Source organism: Somniosus microcephalus, chromosome 1, assembly GCF_052327205.1.
Source record: "Somniosus microcephalus isolate GS21.2 chromosome 1, FLI_Smic_1.0, whole genome shotgun sequence".
NCBI classification, from domain to species: Eukaryota; Metazoa; Chordata; class Chondrichthyes; order Squaliformes; family Somniosidae; genus Somniosus; species Somniosus microcephalus.
The window spans coordinates 380,013,488-380,027,012 of NC_140987.1; the positions used below are offsets into that span (position 1 = coordinate 380,013,488).

The following is a 13,525-nucleotide window of genomic DNA, read 5'->3' on the forward strand; positions in this document are numbered from 1 at the left end:
TCACAGGAGTGTTATCAAACAGAATTTGACACCGAGCCATGAGGAGATATGAGGACAGGTGACCAAAAGCTTGGTCGAAGAAGTCGGTTTTAAGGAGTGTCTTAAAGGAGGAGAGAGGTAGAGAGCTTATCTCGTAAGCTTACAGAAATTCATGAGTTGAATGCATGGAAAATATTCACAGAGATATTAATTTTCAACCACTCAAGAAATCAGGCAACAAGTGAAGCGTTTCCTTCCCGAAGACTTGTCTGGACAAGGGCGTGCTGTGAATGTGGTGACAGCAACCTCTGAGGTGTCTCCAGAAAGCTGTCACTCAGAGTCCAGGGAAGGTGTGTCTTACAGTGGGCTTGGTTCGGGCACGCCTATTTCTTTGGAAGTTAAACACTGTACCGTGTTGACTTTAGTTTTTACTGGTGTACTCGTCCGGTTGCCCAGCTCAACAGGTCAAATCGACAAAACCAGTTGGTGCAGCCCCTGCCCTCCTTCGCAAACTGGCCGGTGCGTCGTTTAGCCCAGGCTGCTCACTTTCCAACATGTCATCGGGATTCCGGCCAGGAAGTACATCCACCACCTCGGAAAGCTCTTATTGCGAGAGTGTCAAATGCGCTAGCTCTTCAAATCCAGTATTCGGCATCAACGACCAGAAATCGTACCTTACTGTTGGGAGCCCCACCGACATCAGCACTGTGTTCCAGCAAGGGACCAGCCCGCAGAACACCAGCCTGATCATTGGGCAGGTGAGTCAACTCACAGCTTCTCAAGTAGTCAGGATCAGTTGAACTACAACTTTTTTTTAATGAAAGTTTTTACTTATGCTTACTTTAAAAAATCAATTACTGATAGAGGCGCTTAGCATATTATTCTTGATTCAACTTATTAATATTTAACAGTTATATACTGGTTGGTCCAAAGGCCTAAACTATCAGTGGAAAACACATCTATGCATGCACCAGGTCAGCACTATAGATTTTGAAAACAGTCTTGATTTTTAGAACTTGTGACAGCAAGAAGCTAAGAATAAGACTTGAGCTGCAATTGGCTGAATTAGCCACCTGTCTGTGGGACACCTCAATCCCTTGCTGTCTCACCGTAGCTGATATTTTTGCTAATACTCAAAAATGGTGATTGAATCTCACTTCCTCCAGCTCCAATATTTTCTTCTGCCCCCAAAATTCTTGTCTTCACCCCCACAATTCCCCTCACACCCACCCCATCTCCCCTGACTTCTTCCTCAACTCCTGACCCTCTTCTCTTTGCCCACCCATCCATGGCATTCTTCTCTCCCCCCCCCCCCCCCCCCAACACAAATACCGTAGACTCACTTCTAAAATTGCCACATCACTGGAGCTACTGAAATGTTTGAACTGTAAAGCCCTGTGATGTAATTCTAGTAAGGGGAGAAGGTGTGCGTGAGTGGTGTTTTTATCATTTTACCATCTATTTTACTACTCGTCTTCTCCCGGTATCGATGGCCTGTCCGTCCCCGAGCTCTATGTACGAACATGTTTTCGGGATTGGGCGTCACACTCCTTCACCCGTGGACTTTAGTCTGGTAGGATGAGAGTTTCCTCTGCTCACTGACAGTTCTAAAATCTTGGGTAGTCTCCATCCAGTTTCTAGTGTGTGCAGGCTAACACGAGAAGATAGGCCACAATTCGGTTCTAATTGGCTGTAAATTACAGTCTCACCCCTGAGAGGCCACTTGGTAATAGGAAAAAGTCAGAGTGATGTGGTAGGTGATGCCCATTTGTAGTTGGCATTACGGCATGTTATTGATGTAGAATAGAGAGATATTTACTCTTTAACTGATCAATGCTGTATATGACCTGGGAGTGCATAACACAGAGACACGATGACAAAATAAAAAGTCAAGTCCCTAGCCATGCCATTTCATGTCATGAGCCCTTAAAAAAGCTCACTTAAAAAAATCTTTATTCATATCTATTATGAGTAATTAAATGGAAATATTTACACTGATTTGACAAAACACTGGCATTAGCTTTGGAAAATGAGCATAGTAGAGCAAATGTGATACTGCACACTGATCCTGATCAGGGCCCAGGCCCTGCAGCATTTTTTTTCTTTTTATTAATAATTCTATACTTATTCCTGAAGTATCTGAGGGAATAGATTTATCAGGGTCGATTTCTGAGTCCTTTCTCAGCACCAACGTGTGCAGTTGTAGCTCCATTTCCAATCTCGTAATATTACTTTGTTAAACCTCCAGCTAAGAGCTTTACTGTAATAGTAAAAGGAGCCATTTTTATTCTGTTTATTTCATGTTTCTCCACTTTCCTGCTCTATCCAGTATGGCCTGATGACTTATCTTCTCAGCTATATCAGAATAATATTAATTTCCCTGCTTTGTATTCACTACCTATGGCTAAGGGTAAAGCTCTTTTTTTTTATTCGTTCATGGGATGTGGGCGTCGCTGGCAAGGCCAGCATTTATTGCCCATCCCTAATTGGCCTTGAGAAAGTGGTGGTGAGCCGCCACCTTGAACCGCTGCAGTCCGTGTGGTGAAGATCATTTGGAGACCATTTTTTTTTTTACTAGTTGTTGAATGGTGAGTCATTTTTTTTGCTTAATACTCCGGTGAGCATGTTGTTGGAATTAGGAACCCACAAAGTGATGAAAATACTCGGGTTCATCTTCTGCTTTAATCTGCTCTCTCTCCATAGCTCAGCATAAAAACATATTGGAACATTCCTTGAAACCAGAACCGTTACTGCAGCTTTCTTTCTTAAAAAGCACTTCTATTATGGAGTTAGAAGGAGAAAGAGTGAGTGCTGGAAATTTGAAGGAAAAGCATTAATGTTCGGAAGTACAGCAGACCAGTCAGCATCTGAAAGAGATCGCTAGATTAATGTTTCGTTGTGACACTTCAGCAGAATTTAAGTCTCTTTCAGAAGTCAAGCAACCTGCTTTGCATTTCCAAAACTTTCTATTTTTATTCATGAAACATTTATATCAGTTGTGAACATAACACACACACGTACCCATGGCAATCTTCCTTCCATACGTTGGCCCAACTTTCTCACGGCTTTAACTTATTTTCAGCAGATTTAAAGAAAGTCTGCACCATACTTGCACCATTCCGAGTTAACACACATGGCAGCTGATTTTCATAAAACTATTTTCATTTCCATATATGGGCAGAACAGATGACGCTCATCTGTTTAACTTCTAACGCTCTGTTTCCTTCACCCATGCTTCAGAAGACATTATAAGCATTTCCTTAGCAACTACAGCATAACATGTGCTGGAATATTCACTAAAATTGTACCTGTTAATGATTATAAAGTCCTTATGATGCTCATAAGCATCCATCGGATTTTGCGCTGCTTGTGTGCTTTCTGTTGAATTTGTACTGTACTTGCTTTTGTTTTTGCTCTCAACACCCCAACATCAGTGCGGCTGGAGATGAGAGAGTGAACAGAATGTACTTAACGAGGCTTGCCTTGCTCCCTGCAATGTGCTTTATCCACCTCATGCGAAAGGCACTTTACTGTGACATACTGGATATGTTTAAATAAAAATGACCACTCATTATGGATCAACAATTCCTGGTGCAGTTTCTCATTAATATGCAGATTGATGACCAGTTCATGATTGAAGAGGAAATAGTCTCTTTGGCCTTCTGCTGCACAGCAGCACTAATTTTCCCCGTACCGAGGTGACATGCAGTCAGAAAACAAGATGCAAATACATTTATTTTAATCAAATTAGCTATGACATACAGAGTTTCCTGAATATGTTTCACATCCACCATTTTAAAAGTGCTGTAACTTGGTTACCCTGTGGTATATGCTGTAGCAGATACCTGACCCTAGCTGATTGAGACCTACCTTTGCCCAAGGTTTGCTGTGGTTTTGGTTCCTCTCTTACCTGTCTCAACGTAACCAACACATCTCCAGCATTGGTTTCTCCTCCGATCCCCAAGTTCTATCTCTGTCCCTCTTTTTCCTTATTTACACAATGCCCCTTAGAGACATCATCTGTAGGTATCAAATCAATTTCTATATGTATGCTGACAAAATCCAGCTTTATGTCTCTAATACCAGCCTTATTACTTGATCGTCTCCGTTTTGTCAGATTGTCCATCTGGCATTAAGTTATTGAATGAGTCAGAACCTCTTTTCTTCTTCAAGACTTTTCCAACATTGCCTACATCTGCCATAACCTCACTCCTACGGATGCTGAAATCCTGGTCTGTGCTTTTGTTCCCTCAAAACTTGACTTCTCCAGTGTGCTCCATGCTGGCATCCTGAGCTCCTCCCTACACAAATTCAACTTGTGCAAAACTCTGCCACTTGCATCCTGTCCCCCACCAACTCCCATTCCCCTATCACCCTTGGCCTCGCCGACCTCCCTTTTCTAAACATACTGAATTCAAAATCCTTGACCTTGTTTACAAGTGCCTTCACAGCCTCAACCAACCCTACAACTGTAACAACCTCCAGTATTGTATCCCAGCTTGTGCACTTAGATCTTCTGACCTTGGGCCTCCTGCAACAGTAGCAGAACTTTAAAACAGATCAGCTCTACCATATGGAATTCACTACCTCTGATTTCTTTGCCTTGATATTTCTTTCAATACCTTTAAAAGTCTCCTCGAAACTTACCTTTTCGACTATGCTTTAGTCGTCTCTCTAGTCCCACTCCAGAAACGTAAGCACACAATCTAGGCTGACGCTTCACTGCAGTACTGAGGGAGTGCCATACTGCCAGAGGTGCCGTCTTTTAGATGAGGTATTATACCAAGGCCCTCTCTGTCCTTTTCAGGTGGGCATAAATGATCCCATGACACTATTCAAAGAACAGCAGGAGAGTTCTCCTGGTGTCCTGGCTAATATTTATCCCTCAACCAATACCATTAAAACAGATTATCTGATCATTTATCTCATTGATTTGTGGGACCTTGCTGTGCTCACGTTGGGTACATTACAACTGTGACTACACTTCAGAAGTACTTCATTGGCTGTAAAGCACTTTGGGATATCCTGAGGATATGAAAGGCACTATATAAATGCTACTTTTATTTCAGATTTCCAGCATCCACAGTATTTTGCTTTTGTATATAAATGCTACTGTTTGGCATCAGCTGTCTCCTTTGTGAAGTGCCTTGGGATAGTTTATTATGTTAAAGACGGTATAAAAATACAAGTTGCTGTTGGTGGGATCATGAGAATTTTGTAATGGACTTACTAATGTTGAAGGAGACAATGGGGTAAAAAGTAATGCAGTGGCAGTGCACGTCTGAAGCTAGAGGCCCATGGATCCTTGGACCTCATCCGCATACTCGGTGAGCTGCCGGTATTGGTCATGCCCGCACAGGCAGCTCGCTCCATGGGAGAAACCAATTCAGGGCCGCCTGCCTTGCCAGCAATGGCCCTCGGGTAAGTCCCGGGAGTTGGGTATGGAGTCGGGGAGCAGGCCTATTCCTCCTAGCTCCATAGGAGTTTTTTTTTCATTTCAAAAACTTAGCTTTGGTTGGTGGGGGCCACTGAAGAATCCTGAGCAATTAGGTGACCAATTTGTCGAAGGGGTCCTTTAATGGGCGTTAAGACCTTAATTTATATATTCAAGGGGCCAAATGCCAGTTTTAGGCGTCTGCCTGCAACGGGAGTGGGTCTCTAATTTGGCAGTGTGCTCAATGCCTTCACAGATTGGGCACAGGCCGTCCCATTGCTAAATTGGTAAGCTTTACACCCATTTTATGTCCCCAAAACAGGCGCAAAGCATACCCCCCCACCCCCTTCTCCCCAATAACTTTAAATATAAACTACTTGCCTCAAAACATGTTCAAGGTAGGTTGGTGTTAGTAGAAACATAAGGATTTAGTAATGGACTTACTAATCGTAATGGAGACAATGGCCAGAAAGTACCTCAGAGCCGCCGGCCTTACTTCACTGGAACTTCCAGCGGAGTAACGCCGGAAGATCGGGAGCAGCTTGGAGACACTTCGCGGCCAGCAGCTTGTAACGTGGAAGTAGGTGCCTCAAATGTGTTTGAGTGTTTTTAATAAAGAGGTTTTTGCTTCTATGGGAAATCTTTAATTAAAGGGTTCCTCTGTTGACCAGAACTCATGCCTGTTCTGTGATACTTGATGAAATGTGTTTTGTACAAAGTGCAGGATTAGCAAGATTATTTGCAGATATGGTATCTTTTAAGCATACACTGTAACTCCCAAGAAAATCCTGGCACTACTTCAAATACTGAAACAGTCTAAGAATTACAAGTGTAAGCCCAGTTTCCACCAATTATTTGTGTGTGGGCTTAGGGTGTATCTGAAAGCAGTTGATCCAGCCCAGTGCATGTAAATCTATTACAATGCCAATAGGTAATGAGTGGGAAAAGAGACACACAAAGGGAGCAGTGTGTCTTATTTCTCCGATAGATGGTCTACTCACTAAGGTGTTTCTGTCACCCACGTTTCGCAAAAGCTTTATAATTTTCGAACCTGTTTTAGTTACCAGTAGTTTCATATAGAGCAGCACTCCTGTTGCCCTGTCAGGGTGCCAGTTTGAATATGGGTGGCCAATATTTATCACTCAACCAGCATCGCCTAAACAAATAACCCAATCATTTGCTTCATTGCTGCTTGTGGGACCTTGCTCTATTTCTGCATTTGCCAACACAACAACAGCAACTACACTTCAAAAGTATTCATTGACTGTGAAGCACTTTGGGATGTCCTAAAAATCCAAGTTCTCTTTATCTTATGTTTGTCGACCCATGTTTGATTCAATGTGTTATCCTTGGCAATAAGTAGAAGCAAAATAATTGAATTCAGTAATTCTCAACTGACTGAATCTATTTAAAAAAAAATCATCTCTCAAACCCCTCTAAGATGGATATTTTCTAAGTCTGCAAAAACTCTCTCTTTTCCCTTGTTTGTAACATGCTCTCCTCCTTGCCTTCTGTTTCTCTTGCTCTCCTTCCCTTTGCTTTCCTTTTCTCACTTTTTCTGTCCTATTTACATCCCTCATTTTCTTAACTCCTTCCCTTCTCTATGTTTCCTCCCCTCCATTTGCCACTTCTTACTTTATCTCCTGTTTGGCTTCTTATCTTCTCTCTCTCTCCTTCCACTTGGAAAACAGTGACAGGATTGGACAAAGTCAACATGGATTTACAAAAGGTAAATCGTGCTTGACTAATCTACTGGAATTTTTTGAGGATGTAATTGGTAGAATAGATAAGGGAGAACCAGTGGATGTGGTGTATTTGGACTTTCAGAAGGCTTTCGATAAGGTCTCACATAAGAGATTAGCGTGTAAAGTTAAAGCACATGAGATTGGGGGTAAGGTACTGACTTGGATAGAGAACTGGTTGGCAGACAGGAAGCAAAGAGTTGGAATAAACTGGTCATTTTCCAAGTGGCAGGCAGTGACTAGTGGGGTACCGCAGGGATCGGTGCTAGGACCCCAGCTATTCACAATAGAGGAAACTCTTTGGTATCCGGCAAGATGGGACTGGGATGGTGCCGGTTGATTAAAAATTCTGGATGACGGAGAGGGTTATCTACCGAGGCTATTTTTAACAAACAAAAATAAAAAATCAAGAAATGTGCAGTATACAGTAATTGGGTACTCACCTACAGAATGCTGTGTTAAATAGATGGTGGAAGATGCTTGATTAAGTACAGTACTGCCAGTTGAGGGTAATCCATAACTCTTTAATGACTTCCGACAGCACCAAGAAGCCGAGTAGCAGTTTGGAGAACTACCCCCACTGACTAACTCAGTGAATTTTGCCAGTTAATAGAGAATTCTGGATATTTAGGTGTCGTTTAAACGAGAGTTTCCTGTATATATTAATGATCTAGACGAGGGAACTAGATGTAACATGTCAAGTTTGCAGATGACACAAAGCTGGGTGGGCGTGTGTGCTGTGAGGAGGATGCCGAGAAATTCCAAAATGATTTGGACAGGTTGGGTGATTGGGCAGATGCATGGCAGATGCAGTATAATGTGGATAAATGCAAGGTTATCCACTTAGGTGGCAAAAACAGGAAGGCAGATTATTATCTGAACGGCAATAGATTGGGAGAAAGGGAAGTGCAACGTGACCTGGGTGTCCTTGTGCACCAGTCGCTGAAGGTAAGCATGCAGGTGCAGCAGGTGGTTAAGAAGGAAAATTGTATGTTGGCCTTCATAGCGAGAGGATTCGAGTACAGGAGCAAGGATGTCTTGCTGCAGTTGTACAGGGCCTTGGTGAGACCACACCTTGAGTATTGTGTGCAGTTTTGGTCACCTTATCTGAGGAAGGATGTTCTTGCCATGGAGGGAGTGCAGCAAAGATTCACCAGGCTGATACCTGGGATGGCAGGAATGACATATGAGGAGAGATTGGGTCGATTCGGCTTATATTCACTGGAGTTTAGAAGAATGAGAGGGGATCTCATTGAAACTTATAAAATTCTAACAGGACTAGACAGACTAGATGCAGGAAGGATGTTCCTGATGGCGGGGGAGTCCAGAACCAGGGGTCACAGTCTAAAGATAAGGGGTAAGCCATTTAGGACAGAGATGAGGAGGAATTTCTTCACCCAGAGAGTGGTGAACCTGTGGAATTCTCTACCACAGAAGGCAGTTGAGGCCAATTCATTAAATATATTCAAGAAGGAGTTAGATATATTTCTTAAGGCTAAAGGAATCAAGGAATATGGGGAGAAAGCAGGGACAGAGTACTGAATTAGGATGATCAGCCATGATCTCATTAAATGGTGGAGCAGGCTCGAGGGGCCGAATGGCCTACTCCTGCTCCTATCTTTTATGTTTCCCTTTCCCTTATCTTCCCTTCCTTCATTTCCCTTCCTTTCAGTTTACTTCTTTCTCTCTCTCCACTCCTTCTTGTGCTCTCTAATTCCTTCCCTTCCCCTCTCTCGCACCCCCCCCTTCTCCCCCTCTTGCAGTCTTCACTCTGATCCATGAAATATTCAAATCTGGAATGTTATCCATTCCGTTTCTGGCAATACAAGTATCCAGTTACAGGGCCTAGAGAAGGCATTTTAGTCAACAATTGCCTTGAGGCAATACAGTCTGTAATCATAGTGCCAGGAAAACTATATCTGTGTCCCACAATCTTTGTTTTACAATCATTATTTTCAATCCAAAATTGCTCTTCAAAGGTTACTGTGTAAAATGCTACATGCTTGAAGCGGACAGTGGCAAATGCATGCTGATTGAGCTGGATTATTCTTACAAAACCTGTTCCCTTCTGACAGCAAACGTCATCTGGAATTGGTTTCAAAAGGAAAAGGCATCTCCTAATCAATCTGTAGACAATGTCAAGTTTGGAACTTGTTTTTCTAGTGTTGGCGAGCTGAGGGGTAAAATACTGGAGAAGTGCTTTGTCTGTTAAATAGAAGCTACATCGAGTTGGAGAATGTAAATCTCCCACTCTCTCCTGATTCGAAATCTCATGCACAGTCAAGAAAACTATAGAATGGCGGCTTTGCATTTCCTCACAAGGGGCGTTACTCCAGAATGTGTTTGCAAACTCTAAAATTACACTGGAAGATGAGTGGAGCCGACTTCTTCATAAACTCATTCTCGGGTGGGGGTCACGCTTTGTGGTTCTGGGGAAAGGAGGACGGACCCATAAGGACAGAAGAAATGGAAATCAAAAGAATAGACAGTGTCGAAGTTCACCATGGATAATTGCCACTTAGGCAACTGCCACCCATGAAACTGTATCTTAGTAAGGGAGGGGCGAGGGGAAAAATAATTACTATCAAGAATAGCTTACTCTACCAAGAGGGAGGGAGATAAAATTGCAGATTCATTTTCTCAGGCTGCACTCTAGAGCTATAAAAATTTATAGTACTGAAGGAGGCCACTCGACTTATCGGGGATAATGTTAACCTAATTCGCTGGGCAGGAAACCTACAGGATCGGGTGAGAGGCTCATTTCACACCTGCCCAATATTACTCGCTATTGACTTCAGTGGAGAGTAAAATCGAGTGGGGTGTAAAACCAGTGTTGCTCCTAATCCCACCAGTTTCCCGATGGGCGGGTTAGGTTAAAATTACCCTCATCATGTCTGTGGCAGCTCCTTGCTAGAGCAGTCTGAAACGAATCCCACACTCCTGCGTGCTCTTTCTAGCTCTGTATCTTTCTCTGCTTCAAATATTTAATCCACTTTTCCCTTAAATGATGCAATGTTCACTGCCTCAGTTACTTCCCGTAGCAAAGCATTCCCTGCTCCAGGAATTCTCTGCGTAAATCAGTTTCTCCAAACCTCTTTCCTCACTCTCTTCGTGACAGTTTAAAATTGATGATTCCTCGGCACTGATTCCACAATCTTCACACAGCAGGTTACGCAATAACAGGAGCTGAAACCTGGGAGGAGGATTTCTCAGACTTGCTGCTGGGATCTTGGAGTGTCACATGCAGTGATTCAAATTGTGTAAAGATGTTTTTAAATAGAGCAGACATTTTGATAGCCATCTTATCTCAGTTTTAAACGCAAGGACAGTTTTCAGTGGTAGAGCACAAACTGGTGAGGACATGATTTCTAGTGTCTATGTATGGAGAAAGACTTGAAAGAAGGTTGGCTCTTTCAGCTTCTCTAGAAGGTGACTGAGAGGTAATCTTGAGGTGTATAAGATAGTAAATAGTATGGGAAATGTAAATCCGGAAAATTACTTCAAACAAAATTACGAGTTTTGACAAGGGGACACAGGTTCCAACTAGTAACAGGCAAATCTAGGACTGATGTGAGGAAGTTCTTCATCACACAGTGGGACCAGCATATTGAATGGACTTCTAGATGCATGCGCACAGTGCTGGGTTCTGTGGAGCTGTTGAGAGCGCCTTCTTTGTAATCATTACTGGAGCACTTAGATTTGATCTATGAGAAGATTTGTTTCATATTTTAATGCAAGGGGATGGAACAAGGTGACATGATCAAAGGAGGAACAGATGCCAGAGAAGTAGGATGTGAAGTACAATGGGTGCACAATCAGGGCAGAGATCTCGTGTAATGGGTCTGCGTCTGTTTCTCCTCTTGTTTTGTGCCACAAAAATAGATATGCTTGGTGTGTGCGGGGGGAAACAACAGAGGAAAATTGGCCCTCGTGTGTTCTCCTCGGTATTTTTAGGTTCCAAAGATTCCATTTTACATAATAGAAACAGGATATTCTTTCTGATGTCACAGCAAATTGCTCTAATGTCACAGCAACTTCCTCATGACATTATGAGCAGCTTTAATCTCTGTAGCGTTTACTTCCTGTCAGCATACAAATATAAACAGTGAGAATCATTTGATTAGAATGTAGTGTATATACAAACCACAATTGTGTTGTTTGAGAGTTATAAAACCAACCTTTCTAGAAAAATACAAATAGTATCTGACTGTTTCCATATTATTTAAGACTATTCTACTGGAGTGAAGGACCCTTATTGTTCCTTCGTATTGCCAGGGGCTGGAAATTATGCTTTTACATTCTAAATTGCGAAAGGGCGTGTGAGGTCAGATCTTTTGTTTGTCATGAACATTTCTGTTTTGGTGCATTTTACTAGAAATACCTGTCCTACAATCCCATTACTACATATTTTAGCATGAGTACTTTGAAAGCCTGTGGTGCTGTCGGGTCCATATTAGGAACAAACACAATCAATATAACTGCCACGTATTGCACTTGTTGCCTTGTCGGTATGTTCTGTATCTCAGGTCTGTGCCTTAATCCTCACGTACCTTTAACTGCCACAAACAGTTGTCAGGGCATACAACACAGGGCCCACATCAGCTGTCTTCTGAGTTATATCACCTGGCTTCACAATGAAAACCATAACAACCCAAAGACAAGAGGGCTGGCCATAAAACAGCAAAGTGGTACAAAATGCGTACTTGTACATGTGAGAGAAACAAGGAGAGAGTTTAAAAACAAGTGAGTTCATCAAATCCATTAAAATGTGGGAAGCAGGCTGGAGAACAGATTGAAAATACTATGAAAAGCAACGGTGAGAGAAAGAACAGTCAGAGAGTAAAAATACAGAGTCATCCAAGGAGAAATTTAATTTCTGTGTAAGTCACTGAAGACAGTCTTTAATTGATTATTAGCCACAGAAAGTATTTAGTTAAAAAGTGGAGAAGTTTTTTCAGCTTGAAAAGCTGTAATTAGAATTTACAGCAAAGAACAAGACCGAGCTGGTTAGAGTATATCAGACAGCTCAGGATTTCGATCCTGAGAGGATAGGTCCTTAGTGAGAGTGGAGTAATAATATCTAATATTAAAGTGAGGAATTTTATCCTTTGAATCGCAGGATGTGGAAAGATTCATAAAATGTATCACATTGTGGAATCATTCTCCGTTGCCCTCGTGAGGATGACTGCTGATGAAAATTATAATATACGTGGGTAGAACAAATGAAGGCCAGAGACACGATGAGTTGCTAGTCCATGTGCTTGCTTTATTACGCCAGAGCGAACTGAGCATGCTCATACCAAACCATGTGACAATACATTACAAAAATGAAAGTTCTCGGCAGAAAATATCAAATACCCGACATGAACTGGAATGTCACCACCCTGAAATAATGTCGTGATTATTTGTCCCACCACACCATGCTACCAGCTACACAGTGTAGCATTGGAGAGCGTAATCATGATTAATAAGGAACTCCTTGATCAAATTAGCCAAGCGCTAACTCAGAACATTATCTCTTTGGCTTCATCGTGGACAAGTAAGTTAACAGGACTACATGCTGAAAGCCAGGAAACTGCATCAAAACTTCTGGTTGCCATAGGAACAAGAATAGGCCATTCAGCCTCTTTGAACCTGTTTCGTTGTAGTGTATGTGCTTTAAGTCAGAACTACTTTTTACAGCTCCTGTATACTGTAGTACCGGCAGTGACCACACCGGTATATAAGCTGTGCGCATGCCTCTGTACCCCAGTCTAGAGATCACCCTCCTCCAGTAAAGACCTGTTATTTGTTTATGCACAACATCCGTGTAATTATTTATCCACTGAACCATGGATCTAACAGTGGCGACGAGTGTTGATGCGAATCTACCTGCAACATAAAAAAAACAAAACAGTCGAGTCCAGGAACACTGGCGTCGACCGCGAGCAACCGCCCAGCAGTTATCATGAGATCAAACTTCGCTGGGGAGGCTGTGGAGAGCCGGGCTTGGTTCCCCAGCCACAACGAGCAGTAAGAGACCGACGACAGGTCCAGAGCAGACCCTTCCCGAGCAGCGGTGGCTGGAGCCGACCGACGGCAGAGAGAGAGAGCCGGGCAGCGTCGACGGGGTAAGAAAGAGGGTGAAGAGAGCAGGGCGCAGCTGGGGGTTGATCACCGAGCGGCGTCGAGGAAAAATACTGCAAACCGAAGAGAGAGAGGGTAAGAAACAGCCGGGTTCTAGACTGAGCGGTGTCGCCAAATATCAAGAGAAGAACGCGCAGAGCACAGCCAGGGATCATGGGCTGATCAGGGTCCGCGGGGCGAAGCAACGGGAGACGCCGTTGAGCCGCGGAGAAGCAGGGAGAGCGCGGGAGGCGCCATTGAGCCG

General features: G+C 43.0%; 1 protein-coding gene across 2 annotated transcripts in view; it reads left to right on the top strand.

Annotated features, from left to right (window-relative positions):
- Positions 1 to 231: 231 nt before the first annotated feature.
- LOC147125021 (protein POF1B-like) overlaps positions 232 to 13,525 on the top strand; it is a 125,099-nt gene continuing 111,805 nt past the window's right edge. The window contains exon 1 of one of the 2 annotated variants that reach the window (XM_085996144.1): positions 232 to 737. In XM_085996144.1, coding sequence (XP_085852270.1) covers positions 534 to 737 — 204 coding nt within the window. In that variant the 5' untranslated portion in view covers positions 232 to 533. The remainder of the gene's footprint in view (positions 738 to 13,525) is intronic. The other variant, XM_085996141.1, reaches the window with a different exon arrangement.